The sequence below is a fragment of the Phasianus colchicus genome, chromosome 1, assembly GCF_987193195.1.
Source record: "Phasianus colchicus chromosome 1, bPhaCol1.hap1.1, whole genome shotgun sequence".
In the NCBI taxonomy this organism is placed as follows: domain Eukaryota; kingdom Metazoa; phylum Chordata; class Aves; order Galliformes; family Phasianidae; genus Phasianus; species Phasianus colchicus.
In genome coordinates this window covers 37,561,726-37,575,684 of record NC_143436.1, presented here as the reverse complement: position 1 = coordinate 37,575,684, position 13,959 = coordinate 37,561,726, and the positions used below count along the sequence as shown (strand labels likewise).

The 13,959-nt window shown below is 36.8% G+C and overlaps 1 protein-coding gene across 1 annotated transcript in view; it reads right to left on the bottom strand.

Annotated features, from left to right (window-relative positions):
* The window catches only part of TRHDE (thyrotropin releasing hormone degrading enzyme), a 208,174-nt gene that overhangs the window by 29,535 nt on the left and 164,680 nt on the right, over positions 1-13,959 (bottom strand). The window contains exons 11-12 of the mRNA XM_031589702.2: positions 10,945-11,078; positions 10,794-10,849 (exon numbers count right to left, since the gene is read on the bottom strand). Of these exons, the coding sequence (XP_031445562.2) occupies positions 10,794-10,849; positions 10,945-11,078 (190 nt within the window). The remainder of the gene's footprint in view (positions 1-10,793; positions 10,850-10,944; positions 11,079-13,959) is intronic.

Below are 13,959 nucleotides of genomic sequence, written 5' to 3'. Positions count from 1 at the left end.
GCCATTATAAATCTTGTGCTTAATTCAAAATTAGAAAATCCAAGCTGGCAGCAAACTGGTCGACGTTGTTGAAACAATGGAAATGAAGTGATTTACTTGCCACTGGTTTAAAACTCACCCTGCATCATCTGTTTCCTTTGAAATAACATATGACTAGCTTTCTGTTTGAATAATTTTAAAGATGAAAAAAAATGCAGCTCTTCAGAACATAGATGTGCAACTCAGATCAACTTCAGCTACATTTCTGTGCATACGCAATGTATGAATAACTGGATATATTCATTAACCCACAATAGGGTATTTTAAAATAAGTCAGACTGTTGTTCACTGACTCATTCCTTTACCTTTAAGGTCAAGCATCTGGATTATTTTATCTATTCAGGATATATTTTCCTACGTTGCTTTAACAGCAATTCTGTGGCAGCTCAGTAGGAACAGTAGGTTGAACACTGGCATGGAAAAAAAGCTTTGAGCAAGACAACCTGTGCAGGAATGAAATGAACTCCTGAATTCACGTATGTCACCTTCCACTTCTAAAAGTCTGGATATTCAAAGATTAAAACCTTAGAGATGTCTGTCATCCATATTCAGGAAAGGAAGCTGGAAAAATAATGCTTTTGCAGAGAAAGCTGATAAGCAACCTGTAAAATGGTCCACATAAGCAGGACAAGAATGCACATCTGCTCTTTGATAAGTACAGCAGCACCATTTGGCTTATAAGCTCACTGTAAGTGCTAAATTTAATCAGCATTCAACCTCTCTAACATCAAAGGATTCAGAAAGTATGACAATGTTAAGTGAAGCACGCTTATTATTGTGTTTTCTTACATGCATAATATTTGAGGACTTTTCAAGTGACGTTCAGCTCCACACAAGAGCATTTTAAGCATCCTGCACAGAATAGTTTAAATTCAATGCAATTATCAGTATAATCACATGGTTTAAATTATCTTTCATAGATTCTGAGTTGCTACATAAGTGAAGGCTACTGTTAATTTTAATTAATCACCTTTGTTGAAAAGAGCAAAAAAAAAAACCCAAAAAACAAAAAAATCACCTTTGAAAGCCAGCATTTGTAAAAATAAAACAACAAAAAATCCTCAGATTGGGCTTAGTATCTCTTCTTTCCTCTTCTTTTCCATATGGGAAAAAAAAAAAAAAAAAGAATTAAAGCAGAGAAGGAGTACAAGATAAAAAGGAATGATCTTACAGCTGAAAATGAACACTTTGCAGCAAGTTGGATAATGTAATGTTTTTCATCACTGCCAAAACCTGATTTTGTAGGTGTGTCTGTCACTTAAATTAACTGATGAAATTTGATTATATTTCAGGAGCTGATGGAGTTAATTTTCAGATGGCTAGGTTATTAAAAGTGTTACTTCTTTATTTCACAATGATTTTTTGGGGGGGTAGAATGAAAAAGCCCTTTTGCTCCTAAAGTTGTCAGTGAGCAATGATACCTACAAAAGCATGTTTGAGCACATTCAGAATTGGATTCATTTATTATTATGCACCAAACATTTTCATATCTCTCTTTCCTTCCCTGTTCTAATGTTTACAATTTGTGCATCAATCAGCCAAGTGAAATTTGTTTTTAAAAGCCAGGAACTTCATATGGAAAGTACAAAAGTGTGATCTTGAAAATAAGCATACAATCTGAATTTTGTTTGCCAGAATATCTACACAGTTGTATATTATTTCTGTAAAAGCAATTATCTAAAAACATATTTATAATAAAACAGTCTGTGAAATTCTTATAACCCCTCACCTATTCTCTTATCTTCATTTTACAGAGAGAAAACTGACACACAAACAGTTTAAGTGATTTTACCAAGGTCACCGAACAATTCCATAGCAGAAACAGCACCTGAGATTTCTCTAGTCTCTATCCAGAGCACTACTCTTTACACAGTCCTTCCATTTACTGCTTTACTTAGAGAAAAAAAAAACAATTCTAGCCAAATATGATGAAGACAAATTCATAAAACATTAATTCTGAAGAGTTACATTTCACTGAGAAAAGAGACTTTACTCTTCTATCTGAGATACCAATAAATCCTAGCATATACTTTCAAGAACTTTATAAAATCTTTATAAAATCACCAAATGATCACCAAAAAACTTGAAAGCAAAACCTGCACTTTCAGTTCAGAAGTGTATCCTGGCAGCTACTTGGGTATGTTCAGCCAAGCAGACAGAGCATATACTGCCAAAGATCAAATCTCTTCCAGATGATAACAACCGTGGCATAGTGTAACTGGGTGAGCCCAGAAAGTAGCATAGTTTCTGAGCTCCAAACTGCAGGCAAAGTGTTCAGCAGCCTAAGGTGGCATATTTTTGTTTACTGATGATAGTCCTCTCTAGCTAGAAAAGTTGGTTCTAATTCATACTGCCTTTGTTGGTGCTCTGTTGGTTAAAAAGGGAAAGGACAGGATATTTAGAGCCTCCCTGTCACAGGGAGAAGCAGGGTCTCTTGCTTTCTGCTCTGGTCAGAAAGTAATGGCATTCTAGAAGAAGGAAAAAAAGCTACTTATTATAAGAGCAGAAGTGAAGGAGATGGGGAAAGGCAGTGAACACACTTTCAGGAAAGAGAAAGGGTGTTACAGATGAAAGCAGACACACGGAACAAACAGCTAAAAAGGGGATAGCAGAGCCCCCATACAATGGCAGAAGTTGTGAGGATGGACAAAAACTTGAACTGCATCACAAACACATACATTGTATTTATATTTTTCAGCCCCCTTTCCACTACCCAAAGTTGCTAAGAAGCCTTCAAGAAGCTCCACTCACACCACCTTCCTCATTCAACTCGAAACACCAAGCTGAGCATTCTCTCAAAGTGAAATTCAGAACTGTTTTGGTTAACCCTTCTAAAGCAGATTCCACAGACTGTTCCCTTCTGCTTTCATTATGCAACAGTCCATAGCATCTGCACTGCAACATGAATACACCCATATCAAGCTAATTTCAGCAAGCATCTTGAACGGACCATAAGCATGAGTTGAAAAGACAACAGGCTGACAGCCAGCAGCTAAAAATAATTCTTGCACTCCCTTGAAACTACTGTCACGCTTTCCTGAAAGAGTTTGTTCTGGTCTTCTGCTAAGGACAGATTTAACATATGTTATGGGACAAAATTATTGCTATAATTGTACAAGGAATGAACAATGCATCAGAAATTTTGTGGGAATGTAGATTAACAACATCACCCACTTCTACAGGATAGATGCACGTTACATCCATACACCCATACCTACCCACTGCACTAAATTCTACAGAGAACTGAGATCTACAACTTCTCTTTTGTGCATGCCGAAGACTCTTATTCAACTTCTTCACTGCTCTCACTAGGTTTTTCTATTCTCCAGAATGCTCTTGTAGTGCCAGTGATTCCCTGAAATGTGTTGTACAATTTGCTGCATTGCTCTTATCTACACAAGAAAATTAGATGCAAAAATGATACATAACTCCAACAACAGAACTGACTTTTAGAATGCTTACTGTCAAGAATCAGTTTGATTCTTCTTTTATGAACATATGTAAATGTAAGCTGAAAAGTTTATCTCCATGTAAAGCAGATATCAAGGCTGTGATATGTCAAAGAACATATGGATGGATACACAGCATATGGAATGAATGAAGGCTACCTTAAAGTATTTGTGGCTATTATCTCTAGGAAAGGTACAACTGCTACGATTCACTGAGAGAGTATTTATATCAAAGGAAAACCAAAAACAACTCTTGTAGGAAAACATATCTAAATCAAGCTCATGTGTAGAACCATCACTAAAATTTTCATGACAGTGAAAAGTTGCCATAGTATCTGCTGAAATAATTTTAATGAGGCCTTATTTATTAAAATACTAAGTCTATACCACTATTAATCAAGCATGATGCAAACTGTCTGTCTAATACTTGCTCCATTAACTAGTACTCAGAGACACTAATTAAAGGAGCTACTTAACATATCTGTTGTTTTTCTCTGTTGAATTACCAGCAAATGGTATCAGGAATAGTAATGAGGGCTAGAGTTAAACTGCACAGTTTATTCATTTAAATAAACTCCACATGATTGTTTATGAATGACCCAAGTCAAACAAGGTCAATAACCCCGGATATGGGTGCTGAAATTTGGAAACAATCTGATGTTCAGTACTTAGGCTAGATGAGAACTTCTATCTTTGTTGCCTACTTGTTATCTAGACCCAGAGTTTTAAATGTGCCCTCAAATGCCTTGACTTTTCCTGACATTACACTGAACAGGACTCTAAGTAACATAATCAAGTGTAACATGGAACTAATTATGCTAGACATGCTGGAAGACTTGCTACAAATGCTACCATAAATGACATCTTAAGCTGTGGAAAACAACAATGAATATTGCTTCATTAATTTTGACATGCACATATTTCATAGAATCATAGAATCACAGAAAATCTTGAGTTGGAAGGGATCCACAAGGACCATAAAATCCAACCCCTTGTTCCACAAAGATTGATAGTTTGCATCATGCTTGTCCCTCTCTGAGAACATTGTTCAAACGCTCCTTGATCTCCAGCAGCTTGGGGCTGTGCGCACTGCCCTGGGCAGCCATTCCATGCCCACTGCCCTCTGGTGAAGAACTCTTCCCTTACCCAACCCAACCCTCCCCTGACACAGCTTCATGCCATTCCCTCTGGCCCTGCTGCTGTCACAGACAGCGAAACACAGTGCTGCCACTCTGCTCCCTGTGGACACCACAAGGCCTTCCCTCAGCTCTGTGCTGAGCACATGAAGGGACCTCAGCTGCTCCTCATACATCTTGCCTTCCAGACCTTTCACCATCTTTTTAGCCCTCCTTTGGACGCCCTGCAATACTTTACGTCCTTTCTGTGCTGGGGTGCCCAAACTGCATGCAGTGTTCAAGGAGATGTCAAACCAGTACAATGTAGAGAGGGACAATCACTTCCCTCTTCAAGAAAATATTCTTCAAATTTATCAGTAAAATTGTGGATGCATATACTCTCATACGAATTAGATCATACAAATTGGAGATTAAGTTACACAATAACTAGTCAGGAATTCCACTGGTCAGCAGTTGCTTCTGTGTGAATGTTGGTAATACTGCTGTAGCTGATTTCTGAATTTTACTTTTGGAACCAACCTTGTAGTCAAATACCTCATTTGTTAAAGACAAATTTGTGTCAACTTAGAGAGTCTGGATTTTGATCTGAAAGTCAGGTTGACACTGTCCTTTTCCTTACCTTCAGAATTTGGTTTCTAGAGCTATCAGAATTCAGAACTTGGAAAAAAGCAAGACAAGAATTGATTAAAGGCAAGAAAACAATCAGCATAACTTATTACCTGCCTGCATCAGGCTCCTGATTTTGGTCTGGTGAGTAAGATTCTAAGAGAAACTTTCATGAAAGCCAAACAAAAAGGACAGCTCTTTAGTTCACAGCTAATTCTGAAGGTGTGTTTTTTTCTCATTGCTTACTTCTGACATCACTCTCTCTATTTGTGAAGTCCACAGGAACAGGCTTGCTGTCCTAAAAACAACTTAGACTGGAGAGACAACAGCTTCCTCTCCTCATAAGCTGTGAAACAGGCAGCACTGCAGTATGGTCAGGCTGTTTCTTATTCTGCCAGTAAGAACAGCCCTTCCTCACTTTTACTAATTTACTCATCTACTTCTGCAAACACTGAGTCACTGTCACACCATTTATTATCCCTCAGTTACATAGATTCTAGGTTTTTCCTCTGCTCTATGTTGATCAAGGACATACAGGCTTTCTCTGCTGTTCTCTAATGCTCAGAAAGATCCCTCAGAACTGAATGCCAGGAAAAGAGACTTCATGGACAGTGAAGAAACCCCGCAGCAGAAAAACAATTAGTTAACAACACCACTTCATGATTTTTATGAATCCACTTAAGAAATAGTGATAAGAAATACTCAAAATGTACCACCAAATTTTACCTCTGGCTTTTAGCAATGTGTAATCAATGAGTTTAGTCTTGGCATATTCCACACTGTCACTAGGCAATTTGAGCTGTCAGAAAAATGTGAGTATCCAAAAAACTACACAATCTCTTCAGTGACAGAAGGCAAGATATTGATCAGTAGTAAGGTAGACTGTCAGTATCAGAACCTCATTTAGGAGAAACTGTCCTGCAAGCCAAGCAGCTATCACTTTAACATGACTATAACGAAAGCAGGAAAGAGGGGTATTAAGTACACTTTGGGTTTCAAGAGACAATACAAGTGGCTTCTTTCAAACAGGAAGGAACAATATTTCAAATGAGAGTAAAATAGGTATCCACATTCACATCTGATCATCTGATTCAACACTGATTAGCACTGAATAAAACCAGATATATTTCTTTGACATAACAGTGGATTAATTCAACCAGTTTAATGAGTGGAAGTGAATATGAAAATTTAGGGCTCTGCAAATAAGAACTAGGGGTGGCACAATGCTTGTGGACATCAGGAGGGTAATTTATTTAGTTCTGTATTAAGTGGCTTCAAGAGGCCAAGTGCACATTTCTTTCCATTATCTGTCAGTGCAGTCCAGGATGATGCGCTCAGATTTACAGGTCTACCTTTGGGATGTCTACAGTAAAGTGAGAAGCATCCCATCTCACATATTCACCAATACCGTACTCCAAGGAAAGAGAAAGACTGGACAACCTGACAGCATTATTCACACTCTCAAGAAATTCTTTCTTCCTGTGACACTACCTTTGCTTAATCAAAGCTCAGAGGAAATACAGAGTTCCATTCGTCTTCTCCTGGCTATCTCACTCTATTATCAACACACCCAGCTCATTTAATACAATCAACACCACTTCAAATTGTTCTGAAATCTCACAAAAAAAAAAAAAACATTCCAAAAAGATAAAGGATCACCAATGAGATGGAAAGACAAAGAGCTAAGGTTTGGTTCCAGCTCAAGAATTTTGGGCATATATTTCCCTAAGTGATGTTACTGCCAAAGCTACAGCACTCCAGATCCTCAGGGTGCATGTATGCACTACAGCTGAGAACAGAATAATGCTTAAAAATTTTGAAAAAACAAACAAGTTTGTGAGAATTCAAACACAGTGGGCAAGCTGTAGCTTTCTTTTATTGTTATTATTCAGTTCAATTCTGCTTGATTGATTTTATGGAACTAAAATACACCAAGAAGAAAGAAGGAATATATTTACATAGAAAATGGACAAAAGCTTAGGAAATTAAATTTATAGAGCTTAAAATATTCCTTGAAGTTATCAATTCATTTATACTTATTTTTGAGAAATCATTATGCTGGACAATAAAAGGATAAATATTTGGAGCAATAAAATCAAACACATCTTTTGAAAAAAAATAAAAAAATGTGCTCAAAATAAATTATATTTTTTCAGCTTTCACCAGATCTCAATGTTTTCCTAAACATAAGACATGTAAATGTTTCAGAAACAAAATCAGTTTGCATTAATAGTATATAGAAATACCACATTAGGACTCATCATACTAGGACACTGGAAAATTAGAGTTGAACCTTTCTGCCATGGAGAGGACATTATCAAGTTCAACAGCACACTAGGGGGTACTTCAGAAATCTCTAACTACAGGGCATTTTAAAGAAATACAGTATTTAATACAGTAAAAAGCCTGCTTGCATTGGAAACTGTTTTAAGAGGGACATGCACAGATTTAAGAAGTTATGTTTTCATTTATACGTTATTTTATCATAGAAAATAATATCTAGGGATTAATATAAAAGTATATCTTCCAGAGCTCTCTCTTCACTCAAAATGTCTATGTTTATAGAGGTAGACAAGAAGATAATATATCTGTACCACTAGGGACTACATTAGAGGACAGAATTAGCCTTAAAAACAGCAGTCTTCTCCAAAGTCAAGTCTAAACTACCAATTACTACCTCTGTGCTTGGTCAATAAGGTTACTCACCTTTTCGCATGTTGCAGTCAAAGACAATTGTCTGTGTTTAATGTCCCTATCACACAACATTATATAGAGAGGGAGAAACACAGTCTGTGCATCAGACACTAGATTGAATCAGTGCTGAGTCCACGAGGCAGGTAAAATCCAAAGCATGGCCCTGTTCTGATAAAAAGCGAAGCAACTTTCTGCAGAGTGCCTTGCAGCCAAGAGTAAAAAGTAGGCTGCTCTTAGGCTAATGGTGGCCTTCTGAACATGGACTTTTTGAGGAAACTGAGAGTGTCAGTGTCATTTAGATAGTCCTCAGGGCTTGTTTTAGAACACTGCTGAGCATCTGACACAGAGAGGTCACTGAACTGTAGTGTAGCACAGTGTGTGAGTCCCAACCACTTGCCCCCACAAGAACTTCCACACATCCTTTCGTATTCCCACAGGTGCTCTGCTATCTAGGCCTGCCCCAAAACACTCCTAACTCTCTCAGTGCCTCTCTAGTCCTTCTCATGATAAAGCAAGGAGTAGGTCTGTCCCTGGTCTTTCTTTGTCTCAGAGAGGGGAAATGAAAACAAAAAATAACAAAGTCTTCTTACAAAGCTATACCAGACAGACAGCTAGCCAGTAAGAGTATTTTAAGCATGACTACAATCAGTTGTGGATTTTTTTTTTCTCTAGAAAAGTGATAGATGAATGAAGTAAAAAAAGATTAACAGTACAGCCTACATGCCAAGCTTAGCCAGGTCTATGTAACTTATTGCTACCCTCTGAATACTGCCTATAAATTTACTAGTTGCAAACATGCGCATCTCTACATCTCTATTTCAGACAATTGTGTCACAGCAAGACTGGCTTGTGAGTTGTGTATTCAAAGTAGTATTAGTGACAGGAGTCTGTCCAAAAATTTAAAAGAAGCAGGAATCTATATGTGTATCTCTGTTAAAAGAGTATTACCACTTAAGTACAGCTACATATGAGTATACAGTGCAAATATTTAGTACAACTGATGTTTTTTCCACTGTGCATGATTAGCAAATGCAGTAATAGACCACTGCAACTCAACATTAAAAACAGAATGAAATCTTGTGAACAAACTCACAGTGTTCTCACAAAACTACCTGTGGAAAAAAAACCCACCTTGATCCAGTATTACCATCAACGTGCTTTGGAAAGCAGGTTGGGAATGAGCTTCTTGTCTATGTCTGGGTGTTTTTTAGGTAGGAAAATTTGGCAAGATTATGCAGGTTGCAACATTAATCAAGACCTCGTCTTTATGTTTCATAAGCATTGGCTTAGGATAAAGAAAAACCACAACCTACAAGAATCAGCTTCAGAAACAGGCTTTTTTCAGTGCTTAGATTTTCAGTAAAGTAAAATTACATCTGACTGCATTCAGCTCTTGGAAAAAGAGAAAAGCCACACACTGATTCCATACAACCATAAATTACTTCAGCTTTATTAGACAAAAACCAGCTCTGAGGTGCCAAAAAGTTAAAAATTAAAAAATAAAAAATAAAAAACTGGAAGAGACTGTTACATTGCTAAGCACACATCAGTTTTTGCAGTAGTTTAGGTATTTTGGAATATTCTGTAGTATTCTTCTAGCCAAGGAGTACATGGGTCACAGTCCAATGAAAACTGAAATGGTGACCTACTTCTAATCATGTAGCATTGCTGAAGAAGCTAGAAGATAAGAATGAAGAGCAGTGCAAAAAGAAAAAGGGTGCTCATCTTCTCCCTGTGATGCCGCCTTCTCTGCTACATTGTCAGACTGTTAAATAAGGGCTAATGCTAGTGTACATCATGTATATGGAATAACTGGCTGCAAGAATGGAGTAATAGGGCACACAATTATTCTTTACTGCAAAGAAGCTGGAACATCACAACCATAAATTCAGTGACATTGTCCCTGAATCTCAAAAATCTCTGATGACCATTTCTACTGAAATGTACCTCCATTCTGCCAATTCTTTCAAGCTGCTGCTCAAATATGGCTATAAATACATTGGGTAAACATAAAAGCCAGTCATATCAGGAATTCTTCTCACACAGACTTCAACATCACAGCGTTTCATTGATGCAGCGTTCCCAGGAATCTCTAAAATCTCAAAGTTTGAAAAGTTCCTCTACTTTTTTCTCATTTTTCACTTTGACTACCAATGTACTGAATGTTTTGAGTTCAAAATGGGGATGATCCAATTGTCTCAGTTCATAAAGAAAGCATTAACCAGCACTGAGTGCATTAATTTACATAAGTCTAGTCATACTAAAACACAAAAAAGCTGTATAAATTCCAGAAACAATCAACAAAACTCAAACTTTCCATTCCATGTGAAAAACATAATACAGAAAAGTAGTCTCTTTTAACAGATTACAAGAAAAGAAAGATATTGGAAAAATGATATAACACCATAAGTCAGAGCAAAAAAAAACCTCCTGGAGCTTGAAGGTGCTTTTCAACACAAATAAAATACAGCAAAAGGGTCACTTATAAGAAGAAAAAAAAAACAAGGAGAAGGAGGGAGGGAGCTTTAGGGAGAAAAAGAAGAAAAAAAAGAATTCATTCCTTGTTCATCTGAGAAAGTGGAAGGCGATTATTTACTTCCAAAGTGTTAAATTGAACTAGGTGCAAAATTGATCAGACCTCTCCAGACTGGGAAATACCCTACAGCAATTATTGATCAAGAGCAGTGAATGTGCTACTGATCACATTTATGCACTATACACACACACACACACACACACACAAAAGGAAAAGAACAAAAGTGCATTTAAAACATATTTAACTTCAAAACACACTCTACTGCTGACTTAGTGATTGCATGAGTTGTTGCAGGAATGTGTATGAAGATAGATTATCTGCAAGCAAACATACCTGGCTAGATTGAATGCATCATCGATCAAGCCTGCTCGATCGCTGACAGAGATAACCTATGAGGAGCAACCAGAAAAATGGAACCATTTAGGGTGATAAAATAATGAAAGTTCACATATCAAAGCAGATTTTAGGGTTGAGAAGAGCTTACCTCATGGTTCCTTGTCAGCTGATTAATCAGCAGCCTCCAATTCCTAATATCATAATTAACTCTGAAGTAGCCAGTCTGGTTGATGTTCCCCAGCAACCAACTTGCCTCTTCCAAAGCAGGAATTCTGTGGTGTTCTGGAAAGAAAGAAGAACATGGGAATGGGACTTAGTTTTATCTTTAAAAATTCTAGAGATGTATTTGTTAAACTCTGTCCTTCTTTAAGTACTCATAATCTAGGAAGATTAATTTATAAGCTAGTAAAATAAAACTAACAAAATCATTGGGGTTAATAATTTTTTTTATTTGTACTCATATAGAGACACTAGTTGAGGCTCCTACATAGATCCTCTGCCAACAAAAATCTCCAAGAGCTCCTTTTTCTGGCTACTAATATTTATCAAAGACATGCTCATTTAAATCTGGTACCTGATGCTAGCCAAGCTACAATAGCTTTATACAGTTCTAGTCATTCAATGGATTTGCTACATAGAGAGATTAAACCTGTGATTAAAAAAAAAAAAAATCTTAACTGTTTCTGCATGTAGTCAATGAAACTTTTGTTATTGGATTTTCCAGTTGTGTAGTTTCTAGCTAGCTAACCACTGAGAGGCTCTCTTCTAGAACTATACCAATTAACCTTGCATTTATTAACCTGCTCTTCCTCCTTCCCCTCTTTTTAAGTAATCAGCTAGGGACTGAAAGCATATATTCCAGTATTTTTACAAGCAATAATGCAGTTAGTCCATCACCATTTGCAGGACTAAGAATGCCCACAACAAAAATACACTGAAATCACATCACATGCTTCTTTCACTACAGGACGAATCATCACAGACTGAAGTATCAGACATCTATGTCTCTTGAATAATCCCTCAATTCAGTAAATTAATCTGATATAACTGATTATGAAACAACTTGAAAAATTCAGCAACACCTTTTTTCTGCTATAATAAAACTAGCATGCATGCTCCTGACAAAAGGAACGATCTCCTCATGGATTTCAAAAGCAAACAAAAAAAAACCCAACAAAACAAAAAACAAAAGGCCAAATTTGTTTCAAATGTAATTCCAAAAGGAAATTGTTTTGTATGCTTCAATTCTTCGAAAGTAACTAATGGAAAAAGACAAGCTTACAATACGGTCTTAACAATTCAAATACACTATCTCATACCTAGACTTACTAAGGAAATGAAATTGTTTACAGCCTTTCTTGGAAAAAAAAAGTAATTTCTGAGGAAATAATAGATGATTAGAACTACAGATAAAAATTATGGTTCTCTCTTGACTAAATAACAGTATCAAAAAGAAACAGCTATGGTATAAAGGTGCAAAAAACGCAGAAAGGAACGAGATCCAATTCTAAAAACACCAAATAATCTGTTTATCTTTAAATTTATGGAGCTGTTTTTTGCATATGAATTCAGAGTAAAGGCTGAAGGATTAAAAATAGAAGTCCTCTTCTCATCTAGGTAGTCCTAACATCATTAAAATTTCTTCAAAATACCCTGCTTTGAAATAGTACACCTAGAAAACTCAGTTGTTGCCTACCCAATTTAATTTGTTACTTTCTTTTAGAGTTTGTCTAACTGATTTGCACTAGCTCAGTCTAATTATGCAAATGATTGAGAAAAAAAATAAACATTCTTCTATTTAGTTAAAATATTTATTTTATCCGTTTAGTTACCTTAGATAAAGTATCAACATAGTCTTCATATGCTGAAATAAGACTAGTTGAAAAAAAACAAAACAAAAAAAGAAAACAGAACTAAGTCATAGAATGGCTTGGGTTGGAAGGGACCTTAAATCTCATCTACTTTCAACCCCTATACCACCTCCCACTAGCCCAGGTTGCTTAAAGCCCCATCCAGTCTGGCCTTGGTTGCCATCCTAACAACTCTGTATGATCACCAAAAAGCTTGAAAAGAGCAAGCCCAGTGTTAGGTGGAGAGACATAGCTAGCTAAGACTAGAAGGTACAGGGTAACTAAATTGTAGCAGGATCTTTAAGAATCCTTACCACGATATGCCAAGCTCTAGCCTTCCAGGAGTGACAGAGCATCTAAACTGTACGTATACAGCTCTCCAGCTCAGAATTTACAACCTGTGCCCTGCAGACTCCTGGTTTACAGCATACCCAGTGGATAAACACTAAGCTGTTACTGCCACAATCTGATTTGGAAGAAGATTTTAACATCAGGTGCCTTCTCTTCCACAGAGGTTTGTTAAACACTGGGCTGCAGCTCAGTTCTAAAAAAAAAACCTCTCTAAGACTGTTCAACTGAGGTTGTTCTTCTACTTAAATACACTGAATACTGGACCTGAAATCAGAATCACCAGCTGTTCACGTCCAGCCTCACAAAAGACTCAAATCCTGGTTCCTGGTTTGATTGTATAAGATTCAATTATTTTATACAAAGAAAAACACGCATAGACAGTCTGTAAAAAATAGTAACAATTTACACCACAGTGCTAAAAGCACTTCCTTATAGAGGATTTGGTTCAAATAACTGCTATAAAACAGAGAGAGAAAAAGGAATTTGAATCTGGATCTACCCCTATCCTATTTATTATACCCAGAATGGTGCTGTGAATAAAGTCTATCTCAGCTATGTCCTGAATCAAACTATTGGATCTCTTAAAAGCAACAGCAAAAATACCCACTTTTTTATATTGGAGAGGCTGCTAGGGAAACAGAAACTTTTAGAATATCCCTGGGTCTTCAGGGATGTATTGTCTTGTGGAGTCAGGAGGAGACTTTTTTTTTTACATGGCAGAAATTCATCCTGTGCTAACGTTGTGCTGCTTTCTGTCCATGTTTTTCTACTGCAAACTAGCCTTTAAATGCCACCTTAGCTGGAAAGAGCTACTTGTAACTGGATGATCCCAGCACCTCTCTGACACCTAAAAACCTATCAAAACGGCAATGAGCACACAGTAATCCATTCTGGGTAAAAAGAAAACCAGAAAACAATGAATAGAAATTTTCAAGATCACACATACTTGTATTTTTTCTCAT